At 48.4% G+C, this 16762-nt stretch overlaps 5 protein-coding genes across 5 annotated transcripts; 3 read left to right on the plus strand and 2 right to left on the minus strand.

Moving 5' to 3' along the window:
* Positions 1-473: 473 nt before the first annotated feature.
* On the plus strand, positions 474-1919 carry BGZ61DRAFT_371318 (uncharacterized protein; the record flags this gene model as incomplete). Its single annotated transcript, XM_046242089.1, has 6 exons — positions 474-705; positions 817-888; positions 932-1191; positions 1252-1373; positions 1426-1487; positions 1537-1919. 6 exons carry the CDS (start codon positions 474-476, stop codon positions 1917-1919), a joined length of 1131 nt encoding a protein of 376 aa, XP_046095239.1.
* A 3329-nt stretch (positions 1920-5248) lies between these two features.
* BGZ61DRAFT_465854 (G-protein coupled receptor) lies at positions 5249-7239 on the plus strand. Its single transcript, XM_046247627.1, has 4 exons — positions 5249-5798; positions 5854-6052; positions 6111-6329; positions 6392-7239. The coding sequence occupies exons 1-4, from the start codon at positions 5542-5544 to the stop codon at positions 7160-7162; spliced, it is 1446 nt and encodes a 481-aa protein (XP_046095240.1). The 5' UTR covers positions 5249-5541; the 3' UTR covers positions 7163-7239.
* A 229-nt stretch (positions 7240-7468) lies between these two features.
* Positions 7469-10087, minus strand: BGZ61DRAFT_404233 (fungal-specific transcription factor domain-containing protein). Its single transcript, XM_046243123.1, has 7 exons — positions 9825-10087; positions 9720-9768; positions 9083-9663; positions 8981-9031; positions 8783-8907; positions 8529-8727; positions 7469-8469 (listed from the first exon to the last, which is right to left on the minus strand). The coding sequence occupies exons 1-7, from the start codon at positions 9927-9929 to the stop codon at positions 7582-7584; spliced, it is 1998 nt and encodes a 665-aa protein (XP_046095241.1). The 5' UTR covers positions 9930-10087; the 3' UTR covers positions 7469-7581.
* Positions 10088-11050: 963 nt separating this feature from the next.
* On the minus strand, positions 11051-12927 carry BGZ61DRAFT_371357 (major facilitator superfamily domain-containing protein; the record flags this gene model as incomplete). The annotated part of the gene is made up of 5 exons (XM_046242095.1): positions 11051-11299; positions 11358-12540; positions 12591-12661; positions 12714-12778; positions 12867-12927. The coding sequence occupies 5 exons, from the start codon at positions 12925-12927 to the stop codon at positions 11051-11053; spliced, it is 1629 nt and encodes a 542-aa protein (XP_046095242.1).
* Positions 12928-14039: 1112 nt separating this feature from the next.
* Positions 14040-15534, plus strand: BGZ61DRAFT_433950 (FAD dependent oxidoreductase; the record flags this gene model as incomplete). Its single annotated transcript, XM_046243940.1, has 2 exons — positions 14040-14226; positions 14282-15534. The coding sequence occupies 2 exons, from the start codon at positions 14040-14042 to the stop codon at positions 15532-15534; spliced, it is 1440 nt and encodes a 479-aa protein (XP_046095243.1).
* Between the last annotated feature and the right edge of the window lie 1228 nt (positions 15535-16762).

Genomic DNA, 16762 nt, shown 5'->3' on the forward strand with positions numbered 1-16762 from the left:
GCCGACGTTCCTGCTGTATAGTGCGAGTCATGGGGAAGCCACTGACGAGTTTTGAATATAAACTTCCACGTTGAACACGGGGTCCAATTATGCTCCTTACATCCCATGTCACATACTTTAGCCTTGTCTCATCTGACTTGGCTCTGGTGGACGCTAGACGCAAAGTCGCCAAGATCACCGAGGCTAACAGGACTAAAGCGGCTCGATGTCATCGTCAGGGCAGACCCTGGATCATCCCCGGGGTTGTCGGCATCTTCCGAAGCCAATCGGGTGTAGATGGACTGAAGAATTGGACATCTTGATGCAATATCGACACTGAGGAACCCCCCTCCCTCTTTTGATCTTCATTTTTATTGCCCGTTCTCTGTTTAGAATCCTTTGCGTGTCCCAGATTTCCACCGGGCCAGCTGGTGCATTGCATACTCACACACTAATGAAAGGCGTATCCACATTGTCTGGTAACCGACTGCGATATGTCCTATGCAGTTCCGACACTGATAGGTGTGACCTCTGCACTTCTAGTGTTGATTACCGTCTTCGTCGCCATCCGATTCTTTGTACGCAGTGTCCTGCTGCGGAGCATCGATTGGGATGATGGTAAGTATGTCTGTTCCCCCTTTGTCGTCTCGGAGTCTGACTTTGGCATAGCACTGGTATTCATAAGCTACGTACGACTCTACTTCTCGATGCTTCAATTAAACCACAGTCGCTTATATTAATTACAGTGTCTGGCAGCGATTTTTTTGAGCGCAGTATTGGCCAGTGAGTTCGACAGATTGACCAGTGCTTTCGCGCGTGCCTGGGCTGACGTTGCAGTGACCAATGTCGGCTTTGGATCTCATGTGGACGTCGTGTCGGCAGACCATCTCCGCCAGTTCCTCAAGGCAAGTGGCTCGGCGAGATATTATTCTTCTGTCAAGCTAATTCAAAGCTTGGCAGCTTCAAACCGTCACCGCGCTTAGCTATGTCTGGGGGTTTGTTACCGTCAAGATGTCTTTTGCGGTCCTCTACCTCAGATTGCTTCCCGGTATCACCCACCGACGCTTGAACCAAGGGCTACTTATTTTGCTGCTAGCTGAGGGAGTTGAAGAATGCCTTGTTGTCATTTTCAAGTGCAACCCAGTAGACAAGGCATGGACGCCTTCAAAAGAGGGCACTTGTCTGGACTTGAGAAGTTTCTACTACGCTTCGGTAAGGGGATCCGCAACAGATATGCGTAGAACAAATGAACTGATATTGGCACAACGTTAGTTCGGTGTTAAGTTGGCGACCGACATTATTCTCTTCGCCCAACCGATCCCGGCTGTCCGTAGACTACAGCTGTCGACAGCCAAGAGGGTCGGTGTAGCGATAATGCTTTCGCTTAGCTTGCTGTAAGTCCCCTGAACACCCACATAGCTTGTGAGACGGGACTGATGAGTGTAGTGTCTGTGTTATCTCCATCATCAGAGTAACCTACATTTCCATTATAAAGGGCGATATAACATGTAAGTATGGCATACAATGATACTGAGCATGTCCTCTAAAACGTGGCAGATTCACTTGTAGGCCCAATGCTGTGGTCCGAAGTCGAGGTTTGTGCTCTCATCCTCTGCGCCTGCGTTCCCTCGTTCAAACCCTTCCTTCGATGTTTCCCAAGTGTCAGCAAGGCTCTTGGTCTTTCATCGGGCGGAGACTCGACGTCGCCTTACCACCGAGACGTATCCCGAACCCGACACTCGGTCACATTGACAAGTCGAAGCAATAAACGTAAACCCTCACGAGGGGGAATATACGAGTCCCCGGACCTTGAGACCACGGTTGCAGCAACCCCTAGTGGGCCCCTGAGCGATCATGGAAGCACAGAGGAAATATTATCGCACGAACTTGGTGAATGCAGCACGACTTTGGTAACCGTGAGTTTAGAATCGGGAAAATAGCTACTGTCCCATAAGTTATAATAAGACTTCGCAAAAGTCACGGCGCCGAGGCCGGCCTAATTAAAATGCCACAAATAAATGGTACATTTATTTCCACCTAAACCCAGTTGTGCCAGAAATCTCAATAATGCTGATATGAAAAATCGGTACCTTGCACACCCTACGGCCGTAAGTGCTCTGTGGGCTATTTCAGCTGGTCACTGGAATCAAGGAGACCCAATTAGCCGATCAGCGTGTTGAGAACTCGACGGGCTTTGTTGGGCACGTCGTGGTCTCACCAAGATCCCGTGACACGAGGGCGTCAATGTATGGGTGTCTTTGAGAGAGCCACCCATACGTATGTGTGAAGACCAACTTTGAAAGATGTAGTCCTGATCGCTGAAGTCTTTGGTGAGTGGAAGATGAGTAGGAGGAATAGAAATTGGCTTCTGTGATCCATTTCAGTGGTGAGGTGACCGGGACAACGACCTACCAAATTGAACATCTCGCATCGAAAAGATGAGTGAAGCATGACTTTTATCTTCAACTATTCTCCGCCCATCTATGCGTTCTTCCAGTAGCAAGTGGGGCGATATGGCATGTCCCGAGAAAAGCCCAGCCATCCTTTAGAGTCCAAGCGAACAAACTAGTATCACAAAATCTAACGAGGGGCTCACACAACAAAGATCTTCGGGGTGATGCGAGGACTTTTTATCACTTCGCTAGACAGACTCGCACTCACATCTCGGAAACACCCGTTCTACACAAGGACCTCGCCACGTACGAAGGTGCAGAGCCTCAATTGGTCCTAAATGCAGGGGCCTCTAACTGGAATAGCTACATTGAGATCAAGAATCACACTTCTTTTACTCAATCGCCCCTTTACCGGCCAACTAAGGTGTATAAACAAAGTTGGCCCGCTTGTCAATCGCAAGCCATCTCTACTCTTCAGTCATGGTATCCCACTTCTCGTTCATCTTCCCGTTGCTTCGGAGCTTGTTCTATTCCTTGAGAGCGAAATGTATGAACATAGAGCTGCCAAGAAGAAATACAGTTTAGTATCTAAGCACTAAACTGTGTCCCGCCCAGAACCGGGGCTGCAGAGAAAGATGAAGCAGATCTTCCGTCGATCTCCAACCCCTCCTACCAGCAAGAGAGGTAGTAGTTCACATTTGGTGCATAGTGAGAGTCAGTTGCTGCGCTTCTTTGACATCGGCCATGATTCATGGAGGGAGCTGATGGATGCGATAGCCTATCAGGGTTCGAGGGAGATGTGGTGTGTATGGTTGAGGATTCAACGCCAAGCACAGGAGACTCTGGTCCTTCTAAACTCCATGCTACATGGAAGATTTTCTGAGGTTGTCAGATCTTGGGGTTTAGGGGTTCCTTTAGTTACGAGGTCCGGCAAGATGTGAATAGGTGTGGGTGAATGGGGTGACGGTCTTAACAAGATGAATAGAGTATTGTTTGAGTGGCAGTTACCATCTATCAGACTAAGTCTTGGGAGAAAGAAAGGGGGAGGCACTAGGAGGCACATCTACCAAGTAGGTAGTTAACCAGGGTCCAATGGGCCTCACCTCAACACCGCCTGATAAGTTTTCATTGTTTGCATTGCCCTGTGTGAGAAAAGAGTGAGCATCAGATCAGACGCAAAACTCGATCCATAAGGTTTTGGATACTAGACTCGATTCTGGTGAAACGTCCAGATACCGGTAATATCGAGGCACGCAAGAAGTGATCATCATCTAACCCAAACTGTACCAAATCGCCATGGGATCCCGATCTTGACAGTTCGGGATCTACCAATGTGCGGGGTATGGGGTAAGAAGGTAGAGACAGAAGCGGAGGCAGGAGATCAAAGCCGGGGAAATCAGCCATGATGTCACACGTTCAACGAATGAGTTGAGGGATTTATTGGAGGCCTGTTGATGCTGTTGTATTGTTCAGGCGGTCGGCTGGCCTAAGCCAACCAGCACCCGGAATGGAACGATTCTCGTCTGTCCCCACCTAGTGAGACACAAGCTTATTCGTTAGAGAGCCCCCCTTGGCGACGAAAACACCAGAGCGGGCGTCGGAGACAGGGTGTCGGCACGAAGGTTTTCTAGTTCGTGGCATACCATCTAGTCCTGCAGCTATTTTGTCTGTTTCCTTTAAACTATATCAAATACGGCAAAGGTATTCAAAGCTGAGTTCTCGACTAGTCGTTTGTGGACTAGTGAATCCGAAACCCATGTTCGCGAAGTGAAAAGCACACAACACAGCTCACGTCGATCTTCGAGTCACCAACACCTAGGTTTGCGACAGAAATGACTCCTTCGGTGCCGAAGATGTTGGTTTACATAAATCGACAACAATGCTTGCAGCATCAGGAGGGGCGCGAATAGTGGAATAATAATGTTCTTGTGTTTGGATGTCAGGACCACGGTCATTGAGTCGAGGCATGTATCAATTGCGACAGAGGCTCCATGGCATAAAGTGAAGTAGAGAGAATTTTGATAAATACGAGTATGAAGCCATAAGAAAATGAGCACGAAGAGGTGGACACAGGGTCAGACTCAGTCAGAACCAAGTTGGTATAGGGTAGCGGCGTACAAGGTAATGGACTCTACCAAAGTCAGTAAAATAGGTAGGTAGGAGTTGATGATGACATCAAAAAGTCACATCGTGTTTACATCATTGCTTAGAGGATGTTGAAAGAGCCAGGCTACCCTATAAGCTCTCGACAGTCACCGCAGTGGCCATCACGCATCCCATGTATTTGTCGTTGTCTGAGATTGGTATTTCGTACCAGAACAGAAGCGGATTTGCCACCCAGATTGATCCCGTGTGCTGGGTGCACATACTGACATGTCTTGGCATTCGGCAGGAAGCTCAAGTGGTCGCGTTGGGCAGTGTAGCGGCATCCGAACGTGTCAATGTCCCTGGAGACGATGGATGTGTGCTCGCCTACTCATTCCCATCAACTCATCTACACCACAACTTCTTTCCCCACTCAACCCCTGAATGCTGCTATACTCAATATGGCATGGTACACCTGCTTCCCGGGAGCACAGCCCAGTCGGCTCAAGCGCTGACCCTGTATCTCCACGCCATCCATGCCGGCTTAGCCAAGCTCCCTTCCATGGCTCTGTTCCAAAGCAAGTACCGATCCTGTGGGCCCTCACGGCCGCTTCGACTGCTTTCTTGTCCTCAGTATCGAATCCTAAAGCGTGCCATACACAGATTCCTCCCTTGCGTTCATGCCTTCCCGTCAACTACCCCATAATCTCCTCTCTGGGTCTGTGTAGCTTACACCCTCCATGGGGCCTTTGGCCTTCCTGTGGCTAACAGCCTGGGATGGCCAGGATTGATACCTATATCCCCTCCTTTATTACTCCGTACGGCTGCCGTCAGATCATGCCACTTTTCCGACCAGCATGTCAGCTGTGGTTTCCCCACACAAGTATGCTCCGCGCTCCGCTTCTACCATCCTCCATCTTTTCCCTCTCAAAACATTTTACCCCACTCCGCCTAGAGCAGACATCACTCACCATGTCTGTTGCTCGGTCTAGAGTTGTTACTGTTCTACCCTTTGCTAGAACCCGATTCTTCCGGGTGTCGCTGCAGTAGACAATCGCCAGTCGAAAGGACGACAATCGCAACCATGCCCCTAAGCGAAGAGCAGATTCGCGTTGTCATTGCCCTTGAGAGAACCGGCGCCTCGCTCTCTTTGATTGGCATCTCGCTCATCTTCGTCACCTACTGGCTCTTCAAAAGCCTCAGGACCATCCCCAACCTGTTCATCATCTTTGCCTCCATTGCCAACGTCGGCGCCAGTATTGCATGCCTCATCGGACAAAGCGGAATTCTCAAAGGTGACGAGTCTGCCTTGTGCCAAGCCCAGGCCTTCCTGTTGCAAATGTAAGATCCCATGCTCTATTTTCCCCTTCTCCATACTGACCAATTGCCGTCGCAGGTTCATGCAGTCTGACCCTTGGTGGTCGCTAGCCATGGCCATCAATGTCTTCCTTGTCATCTTCTACGGCGCCAGTCCCGCCTCTTTCAGACGCTATCTGTGGCTGTATTGCCTCATCTGCTTTGGCGGGCCCTTCATCCCAGCCATCGTCCTACTGCTGGCTCAGCCAAACGGCCAGATGATGTATGGAAATGCCACCGTATGCGGTATTCCAGATGATCTTGAGTTTGAAGCACACTCAATTAATGACTTGATAGCTCTGGTGCTGGATTAGTAACGACCGGAGCGCACTTCGCATCTACGCCTACTACGTTCCCATCTGGGTGTGCATCTTCTTCTCTGCCGTCATCTACTGCGCCGTCGGCCACCACATCTTCCATCAACGCAATCAGCTTCGGAACTTGACCTTTAGCTATCCTAGCAAAGATGGGATTGATGTGTTACACTTAGAGGATGCTAGAGACTCGGCGGAGGAGGTATCCTGACCCTGGCCGGCACTACTTTTTGACGGGACTGGTCAGCTAATGTATTCTTTCAGGACCCGGCAAATCGGTTAGAAGATTGCCAAATCACTGCTGTGACCGAAGTGCAGATAACCGCCGCCATCCCAACCACACATACACTACCACAATCACCAACTGTGCCATCGACGGCCGTGACGAGTCCGAACCAGCACCGACATGTGCAGCATCAACCGTCCTGGCGTGGGAGCGAGGATGACATAGACAAACGAAGCTCCATAACCGTTAACCACGCCCATTTTGAGACTCTGATCTCCTCCAACCCGTCGCCGCCTCGATCCAAACCTCCTACGGTCACGCGGATGCGATCCCGAACAACCCATTTCAACCCTCCTTGGCTTAACAACCTCGACCCAATCAAGCTCGCCTACCTTCGCACTAGTTTCATGTTTGCCATTTCTATTCTTGTCACCTGGATCCCAAGTTCCATCAACCGCGTCAAGGGTCTTGTCAACCCCGATAGCGTTAGTTATGGCTTGAATATCGCGACCGCAGTCGTACTACCTTTGCAGGGCGTCTGGAATGCTGCCATTTACTTCATTACCAGTTGGAGCAAAGTCAAGGAGGAGTACCGCGCCTTTATGGCTAGTCAGTCAGCACGCCGCCCCCATGATCACCGAGGGAGCAGGCTTGTCGAAGCTCGCCAAGGTGGTCAACGAGACCGTTTCAACATGGCGCTATTGGAACGTAAAAAGCGTCCAGGTAGTGACGGGACGAGAGAGCTAAATCTGACCGCGTCAGCGAGCGTTAGAAATAACAACGTCAGAGTGATGCCGGGATTGTTTTGACATTTTCCCGTGCCTCTTGTTTTTATTATCTTAATATTTATTAATTAATCTATTACGTCAAGCTGTCTATTCAAGAACTGAAGGTGCTCAACTGCACCAATTCCTGTGCACTAGAGACCTTCCTGATTTCCGTGCCTTTCCTGAGATGTATACAAAGATCATTGTGACGCAGAAGGACCTCGTAATATTTCTGGTGCGCTGATTGAGACCTTGCTAGCGGACGGCCAGCTAGTCCAATGACATATTTTACTCCTCTTCAATACACACTGCTTATACTTAGCATCTTAATCCCCACTAGGAACTAAACCCTCCCAATCTGCCACTAACCTATGACTTCAGTATAGACTAAATACAGCTACCAACACCAACTCTCTATTTAGAATACAGTGGTCAATTACAACCTAACTTGACTCTTTATATTAGAACTCCCACAAATTATCGTTAAATTCCTGTCCTTTCGGGCTGTAATCGCCCATAAGGCCACTCAAGAGGCTGCTAAAAGCATCAGGCATGCCAATATCAGCGATTTGATCAGCCCACTGCGTTATGTCCTCTACGTTATTATGGCTTGACTCCATGGACAGAGTCGGCAATGTTGGCGCTGTTTCATGCTGCTTTCTTTCCACCATCATAGCTAAGGCTCGGGAAGCCAATGCCTCGAATAGGTCCCGGTATGGTGCAGCCCCCTCCCAACGCTCTGCCATAATTGCCAGAAGCATTGTGCAAGTTGTAAAGGTATTGCTGACACTATCGATCCTCACTGCACGGCGCACAGCAGATGACGTCCAAAGGCAATGTAAAGTCGTCAAGCCTGCCAAGAAGATGACGTGCAGAGTCGACCAGGTATAGTTGATTGGCTTCCCGATGTAGAGGCGTTTGCACGAGTGGCAAATGTCGCTAGCAGCCTGCATACACTCAAGAAACACCTCATCCTGCACGTTCTCTGTATCTGTCAGTTGGCCCCGGTATAGAAACAAAAGCGACTCATTGTAAGTCGCTTTGTAATCCTCATGGCTTGCAAAGACAGTCATTGGAACACCAGGTCTTTGGGGTTCCGGGGGAGTCTCGGCAAACCAGTCATCAAGCTCCTTACGCAATAATTGTACTTGAGCTTGGTAATCTTGCCGGCTGTGGTGTTTACTGGCGGCGTTGGAGTAGAGTGATGCATACGTACGCGCCCAGATGCATCGGACGCGAAATTGATGCAGGGCGTGTGAAGTGGTGGTTACGGGGTCGGTTGATGCTCGTCGTGGCAGCCCCTCAACTCCAACTTCACTGATAGACGAGTCGTCGATATCTAAAGGGAACTGGAGGTTTATGACATATTAGTAATGCAAGAATGCTTATTCCATCCTCGAACACTCACCTCAGTGTCAACTTCCTGAATGGGGAGGCTTAGAGGAAGGCCGAGGTTGACAGATGATGCGCAGTCCATCTGGTATGCGCACCAAAATACTCGCTTGCGCAGTTCCAGTCGCAAGATATTGGTCCTCAAATTAATTTTCTTAACATTCCGATGATAGCCAAGTTCGATACATTGTCGTAATGCAAGCCCAGAGAGGTTCCTGTTTGAAGTTAACAACAGATTAAAGCAGCGAAAGCCGAAGTCGTTCAACTGACCATACAGACGGACCCATGGAGGATCGAACCGAGAATAATGCGCAGCAGAGCAGAGCTTGTATGGATTCGAGGCTCTTTTTCGAGAGAACATGATCAATGTACAGTAGAGCTGAGACGTAGAGTTGCTAAAAGTCACCAGGGTTAGTTGGTCTCTCCTAAAACCAGCTCTCGGTATACGGAGAATGCAGCCAGGCTTACTTGTGGTAGGGACCTGGTATTGGGCTTAAGAAGGGCTCCGATTGCATATACCTGGTTATCGTTAGTGGCGAATATACCAGGCAAAGAGACAGTCCTACTCGCCATGTTGACAAAAAGAAGTTCGGTCGGACTTGCAACCACGTCACCCAGCCCGGCAGCGTTGTTCTCCCACTGTCTGAAAGTCGGTTCGTGCAAGAAAGGGTACTGTAGATGAACGTTTTCGAAATACGCGTTACTAAGTGCCACTCCAACTTCGTAACTTGGCAGTCGGCAAGGAACCAGAGAGGAGGCGTCCGTCTCGTCCAGGCCTGGGTCGAATTCACTATCTGATTTCTCCTGTACAGCCTGGCGGACGCACGCATGGATGACGCGCGAAAATGAGAACATGGACGAGGGTCCAAAATATTGCGGCTCTGCACCGGATGCATGGAGGCTCAAGACGCCAGCTTTTGAGATTAGATCGGTAGTCCCGTCGTTTTCGTCTCCATCCCCTGTTGGAGGTGAAGGTGCAGCCGCGGATATGTAGTTGAAATCGCGGGGAGCCGAAAACTGCTGTCTCTCGGATACTTGCTGTTCGCCTTGCTGCTGCAGGAGACGCTCCAGGACCTCGACGCGTTCTTCCAAGGTCTCCAGGTAATTTCTTGGAAGTTGGCGCTTGGTGGAGGGGTCTTCAACAAGACAGGCTACAGGCTGTGATCAGCACACGAGATGACAGGCTTTACGCAGCGTCTCAACATACCGAGATCAAGCCGTTGGCAGTTGGCGCACGAGAGAACTTGGTCATCGCACTGGGGAGAGATCAGTATTGAGACTCGATTTTGACTTATTGACAGGCGCGCATTACTTTCAGCTTTCGTTCCTTGCAACTGATACAAGCCGTCTGGGCTCTGGGTCCCCTTCGCTGTGGAGGAGCGCGCAATTGACGTCTGTGACGACTATGGGGGAGCATGTTGTGCTTCTCGCGGACCAGAGACGAAGCTGGGCACAACCGAAGGAGATGCTAAGATACGAAGAGTTGCGCTATCAAATATTGATGCAAATGTCCTGGTTTGGAGCGTCTTTCTGCGTCTTTGCAATGTTTGACGTGGGTAGACTAACTGGTGAGCGACTCGGCTGGTGAAATGAGAGCGTTATCTCTGTGTTGATAAGTCGAACTCCAGAGCTAATCTCAGTTAGTGCAGCGTCGGCCGTTGCCTTACAAATTAGGTGTAAATCGGGACGCCGGTTAAACACGGCAAAACCCCATTGAAATAAGAGTCTCGGCATTGCCATCGGCTCGGACAAAAACAAAGCCTGGATACCCTATAGCTGGTGGTTTAAATCATAAAGTTTCAAGTCACTTGCAAGTGTGGAATTTTTAGTTTTATTATATATCCATTGATTCCAGGCTTGAAATTGGGTTAATTTAATTGTTACTAGGTAACTAATTTATCAGCAGCACTCAGTCCAGGGCGTAACACCTCCGCTGTTAAGCTAGCGCGAGGCATACTAGGAGACCTACCTCGCTCTTGGTGATGGACTTTTGCATCCCATGATTAATAAAACATATTGGAATAGCCAAACGCTTGCCGAAAGGCTATATATTTGGAATATTTGCATGTGAAATAGCTCAGTATACAATTGGTGTCTGTTTCAGATAGAGCCTGGAGCATTTGGGAGAGTTGAGTCAGCACCTGCATTAGGGACGTTAGAATAGCTCGAATCTACCGTCCCCGAAATAATGAAGAACCCGTAGCATACTCAGGTGCCTTCAAAATAATATCGCATTCTTAAAAAGCCCATTGTCTTCCCGGTGCATATTTTCGGAGCCGAAACAAATCGCTTTTTCGTTGGGATGGACACGTTAGAAACTTAGACTCACAGCCAAGATTGAGGAGCTTGGTTATTATGTGCTTAAGACTAGCCAGAAATCCAATGTACGCAATACCAATTAGATAGGAACACGGCCTAAATTATAAACGAGAGCGGTGACAAAATCGAGTGTCAAGCAACTTTACAATATCCTGAGTATCAGTTGGGTGCCCCCAGTCGCTCAGACGTCAAAACAAGTCCTCTTCTTAGCTGCCCAGCTTACACAACCCTCGGCTCAAACTGCCTCACAGAAAAGTACCTATAAGTCTCGCGGAATCGGAAACGGAATCCCTTGCCGAATGCGATAAAAACCCCACTTCCAAGAAGAATGGCGGTAATTAGAACGCCCATGGTGATATAAACACTCTGCAGTCCGGCGGAGGCGATCCAGTGTGGGAGGGCGAAGATGAACATAGTAGAGCACACGTTACGAGTAAACGTTACGCCGACCATGGCATCACCCACGATCTAATAACAGAAAAGAGTTAGGACTGACGCAAAATTAGGTACCAGAAGTGGTCCTTACCTCAGTGTAGGCATCGGTGATATAGGTCAAGGCGATGGTGCCTGCTGGAGCTGTTCCAAAACTACACATGCCATAGCCGATAGCGAGGATCGGCCAAGGCCAGCCGCTGTTCAGCCCAACACCGAACAGGATCATTCCGATAGGCACGAAAGGAGCGAATGCTGCCATAACCCAGAGTCGCATCTCAGGCTCGTAGATGCCCTTGTTCCGCTTGGCGAGGACGAGGATCAACCAATCACTCAAGGGGCCACAGATGAGAGTCCCCAAAGTTGCTCCGGTGAACGGAGCGAGACTCATGAGGCCAATCTGATCGGCACCAAAGTTATACGGGGCCCGAGTCATCCAGTTGGAAACGGTCGTGACCAGGACATTGGATGCAACCATCATGCCACCGTAGACGAGGGACATGTAGAAGACGCCTGGAACTGAGAAGAGAATCTGGAATGGCTGGTAGCAGTGGCGGAAGAAGGAATGAGGAGTCCCTGGTGATGAAGTCGTGAGGGTAAGTCGCTGCTTGTACGTCTTCCTGGGTATGGTAGGGTCGATTGAAGCGACCGCAAGCTTTCTTGAGGGAGCCTCGACTGGTGTCATGGCACGAGCCAGTTCAAGATCTTTTGTCTCTTTGTCTTCGATGGTGGTCATTCCCTCCCCGTAGGCCAGGTTAACGCCCTCAATGGCTGTAGGAACGAACTTCGTCTCCTCGTAGGCGAAAATCATAGCCACCAGGAGAAGCCCAAAAAGGATGGCAACCCACCACCAGACCCAGCGCCACCCCTGGGAGACGGTGGCATAGCCTGCTGCCATTGGGGCAAGAGATGCACCGATTCTGGTTGACCAGAAGTACAGGCCATTCATGGTTCCTCGCTGGTTGACAAAGAAGACGTCGGCGACGGTCATCTGCACGACAGTCTCGGCGAGAGCACCGACGAAGCAACTTATAATGTTGACCATCATCAAGTCCACCACGTTTTGCTGGCGAGCAGACCAGATGGAGACGCCCATCTGGATGGCGGTGCTGAAGATGTAGACCGGGCGTCGACCGTACTTGAGCGCGAAGGGAATCAAGACGAGGGCTCCGACGGCGAGCGCGGCACATCCAGCGGCGTAGCTGTTGTTCAGCGCATCATAGCTGAAGCCCAGCTCTTCGTGCATAGGACCCCAGGTTGGGGTTGCAACATCGATGCTGGACATGCGTAAGCAACGGGATAGTTTGCCTCTGAATTCGCGACTTACAGTGCAAACACCATCAAAGAATAGAAAGCTGCGAGGCCAAAGTTCAGATACTTGAGGCCCTTTGGCCAGTTCTTTTGTTCGGTCGTCAGTGGATTGCCGCACTAGTGGCTCATGACATCTTACCAGTGGATCATTGGGGTCTCGTGTCGGCTGAGGCTGCAGGATGATCTCATTTGAGCGGTCCTCCTCTAGGGAATTGTTAGTAAATTGAATAGGTCCCGAGTCCAAAGGCCCATGGTCCACCACTGGGTAGATTCTAAGATGTGGCATCCTCACCTTCGAGACGGACAGTGCCTGGGGGCCAGGCCGGATCATTGTGTTCTTCAGTTGGAGACATTGTGAAGGCTCGCAGGGTCTTGCTTCCAATTTGGTGTCTCTGATCAGTTGACTCTTGCGTCTCTGTATTGGGATGGCAGCCTGGGGAGGATGCCGTGACTTTAAATACCTGCATGAACGCCAAGGTGGCAATGAGATCTGAGCTATACGTCCTCCGTCCAGGACGCGGAGAAACAGACGCTAGGATAAACTGCCCTGACTCGGGTCTCAGTCCGATATCTCGACATTTGCCAGTAGCACGATAGGCGCTGGTCTCTGATCCTTGTCTAGATAAGCATTGGAGATGTCGTGACTTGTGTGACACGTCGTTTGGCTAGAATTTGCGGGGTAACCAGGGCAAGATTGCACAAAAGTTGGTCATTTCTGTAAGATGCCTGTGTGGGTAGATAACGACAGGAACATGGGCATTCTGGCTGAAGTTTCTACCAGGGCGGACGAGTCAGGCGGCACTGTTACTTGCCGCGACCGTCGAATTCGGTATCCGTATATCGAATGCCTGATCTTATCTGCCGACATGGGTGCAAGGAAGAAGTGGAAACCTGGCACCGGTCAAATCCGAGGCCCAATTCCGATTGGTGTGTTTAGGCCCTTGAGCACTAACATGTTCCGGTTGTCGAATAGCATCATGAGTTTTCTCCGTCGTGCATCGGTATTTGCCGGCGTTAGTTCCGAAATCTATGGTGACGATGGCCGTTTCCGATGCAGGATATTGATCATCATCGTCGAAGATCAAGACAACGCTCTTAACCAGGAGGCCTGAACTTGCCAGAAATGGACTCGGCTCGGTGTTTTGCCCCCTTGTAGCTGATTTGGTGCGGCCGCGGGAGTTTCCAGTGCATCGGAATGGAATTGACTGGCTGTGACGGTTCGGAGCACTGGACAAACCCATGCCCTCCGAGATAGTTGGTGAAGCGAACTTCTTGGTAATCCCTTTTTTCAATCTGCATTGTGGCCACTGTGTCAAAGACTTGGTCCGCTCGGAGTGTCATCGGAGCGGCCTACTCTGGGTATCGCAGGGGCCGCATATATCTTTCCTGGACTCGACGCTATCACTCGTCCACCTGTCCGTCTTCAGTTTATCGTTCCTCGCTGTCAGAGCTTCAATATTCCAAGATGCCCATCAACACAACTCCCCCTACCAAAACGGACGCTATCGTTGTCGTCGGCGCCGGAATATTCGGTCTGAGCACCGTCATCCATCTCGCGGAGCGAGGATACACAAATGTTACGCTCCTTGACAAGCAGCCTTACGAAAAGACGCTGTATTCGTACTTTGAGGGTTGCGACGCTGCCTCCGCCGGTCAGCTTCCGTCCACCGCTTGATATTGTGAGTTTTCGCTGACGTTGTGACCAAGACATCAACAAGATCATCCGCTCAGCGTATGGTTCCCAGAAGCTCTACCAGGATCTAAGCCTCGATGCTATCAAAGCCTGGGATTCATGGACCAGAGAACTTCGGCGTGGTGGCTCAGCAGTGCCTCCGGGTATGAGCTCACAAGATGATCTCTGGATCAACAATGGCGACCTTTCTTGCACCGATGCCGATACTCTGCCTGAATTTGAGAGGGCCACGATCGATAACATGGAGAAAGCTGGGTATCGCGATACGCAGCTTGTGAACAACAAACCAGAGCACCTGCGCTTGGCCGAGGAAAGGGGCATGGCGCCGAATATACAGCCATTTTCTAAAAAGCTGCTCGGCGTGTTGGACACGACTGGCGGCATCACCCTGGCAGACAAGGCTTGTCGCTTTGCCTTGCATAAAGCCAAGCGGCTAGGTGTTCGCTTTATTCTGGGCCCGATCGCTGGAAAAGTTATTTCTACGGTGCAAGACTCGGCTGGAAAGATAGTGGGTGTTCGGACTGCCGATGAGAAGACGCACCAAGCTGCTCTCACTATTGTCGCCTGCGGGGGATGGACACCGAGTTTGGTCCCATCGCTAGACGGGTTTGCCGAGACAACTGCTGGCTCTGTTGTCATATTCAAGCTCCCAGAAGGCCTCCGCGAACGCTTCGCTCCAACCACCTTCCCAGCGTGGTCGTTCAAGATCACCGAGGGAGCTGAAGCTGGGCTGTATGGGTTCCCTGTCGACGAGAATGGCCACCTCAAGATCGGCTACCGGGGAACGAAATATACCAACCCGCGAGTTCAACCGGACGGCTGTGAACGCAGCATTCCAATCACTCGTTGGACCGAGGATGAACAAATCCGCAAGATCCCCGCCCAGGCGGTCAAGGTGATCCGCAGGTTCACCGATGAGTACCTGCCTGAGCTGGCCGGGCTTGATATCTCGCTAACAAGGCTATGCTGGTATACTGATTCATTCGACAACCACTTCATCATCGACCGAGTCCCTGACAAGGAGGGTTTGATGGTTGCGACAGCGGGTAGTGGGCATGCATTCAAGTATCTCCCTACAATCGGAAGTTGGGTGGTAGACATCATTGAAGGTAAGGGCTTGGACAGACCGGCGGTAAAGGCTTGGCGTTGGAGATCGTCAGCCGAGAACGAGCGACCTGTAAATGAGCTGATGGAGGGCTCAGGGGGGAAACGGGCGCTTCAGAATGTGCTCCTTACCTCAGGGGTAACTCATAATTTAAAATTGTGAAAAGGTTAGCTAGGAGATTAACAATCTTTAGACTGCTATTATTACTGAAGAATAAGAGAGATATTAAGTTTTAAATAAAGTATAGTTATACTTAAAGTAATATCTATACTTTAATTTTTTTCTTTAATTTAAGCTAATATAATAAGATATTTATTTAATTTATTTATTATACTTTATATATTAAGATATTTAAGAGATAAAAAAGAATTTATACTAGAAAAGTAATAAAATATCTATTATTAAACTTTATATTAATTATTATAATTTCTATAAATATTATTAGCTTTTATCTTATTTTTACTAAATATAATAGCTATACTTATTCTAAACTATTAGTATAGAGTAGGCGCAGATTATAGGAGGTTTAGTATTACAACCTATATATACCTCGGGTAGGTAATAGGCAGTCGGGACTGGTAGTATTTTAATACCTATAATTTTCAACTAATTAAAATAGAATTGTAGGATTACCTTTATAATTCTACAATCCTAGATTACTAGATTACTTATACAATCTAACAATCTATCTAAGTATATAAATAATAGAGTAGTATATATTTCTAATAGGCAGCTACTTAGCTATTAATATAACTTAATTACCTTAATTATCTTAACTTACTATATATTACTATACTTAATTATTATTAGATATAATATTTATTCTATAAGTAATATTCTAATTGCTCTATTAATATAAACCTATAATTTATCTATTAGTATAATAGTCAGGTCTAACCTAAGAGTATAGAGTAGGTCCGAGGTATAAGGTATATAATTAAGTAGATCAGGATATTATAGTAAGCAATATAGGTTACAGTCTAGTAATAGTAGAATAGTAAATTTAATATAACTAAGTATATTAATAGCTAGTAAGGCTATCTGTCTATAAAAGTACTAAAGGAGTATCTATATACTAGTAGTACTTATACAGGCTTACTAGGTAAGAGTAAGTCCAATCTTATAACTTATCCTGGGAAGTAAGTTATATATTCAGGCTTACTTATATAGAGTAAGTTCGAGATTTATATTAGGTAAAAAAGTAGGTATATTATAATTCTACTGGTTATAACTACCTAGTCTTAACCTAGACTATAATATAATATCTCCCCTTCTATTAGTTATATCCTATAGCTATATTTAAAACTATTTCTTATATATATATTAGTATATTTCTAACTTACTTCCTTAATTATTCTAATATACTAATAGAATATCCAGTTAAATCTTA

This window comes from Ilyonectria robusta (assembly GCF_021365365.1).
Source record: "Ilyonectria robusta strain PMI_751 chromosome Unknown BGZ61scaffold_45, whole genome shotgun sequence".
Taxonomy (NCBI): domain Eukaryota; kingdom Fungi; phylum Ascomycota; class Sordariomycetes; order Hypocreales; family Nectriaceae; genus Ilyonectria; species Ilyonectria robusta.

Coding starts and splice junctions, on each gene's coding strand:
- BGZ61DRAFT_465854 (XM_046247627.1), top strand. CDS start 5,542: ATGCCCCTAAGCGAAGAGCAGATTCGCGTTGTCATTGCCCTTGAGAGA. Junction 5,799..5,853: donor CAGGCCTTCCTGTTGCAAAT/GTAAGATCCCAT, acceptor TTGCCGTCGCAG/GTTCATGCAGTCTGACCCTT. Junction 6,053..6,110: donor TGATGTATGGAAATGCCACC/GTATGCGGTATT, acceptor ATGACTTGATAG/CTCTGGTGCTGGATTAGTAA.
- BGZ61DRAFT_404233 (XM_046243123.1), bottom strand. CDS start 9,929: ATGCTCCCCCATAGTCGTCACAGACGTCAATTGCGCGCTCCTCCACAG. Junction 9,664..9,719: donor CTGCCAACGGCTTGATCTCG/GTATGTTGAGAC, acceptor CACAGCCTGTAG/CCTGTCTTGTTGAAGACCCC. Junction 9,032..9,082: donor AACTTCTTTTTGTCAACATG/GCGAGTAGGACT, acceptor AACGATAACCAG/GTATATGCAATCGGAGCCCT.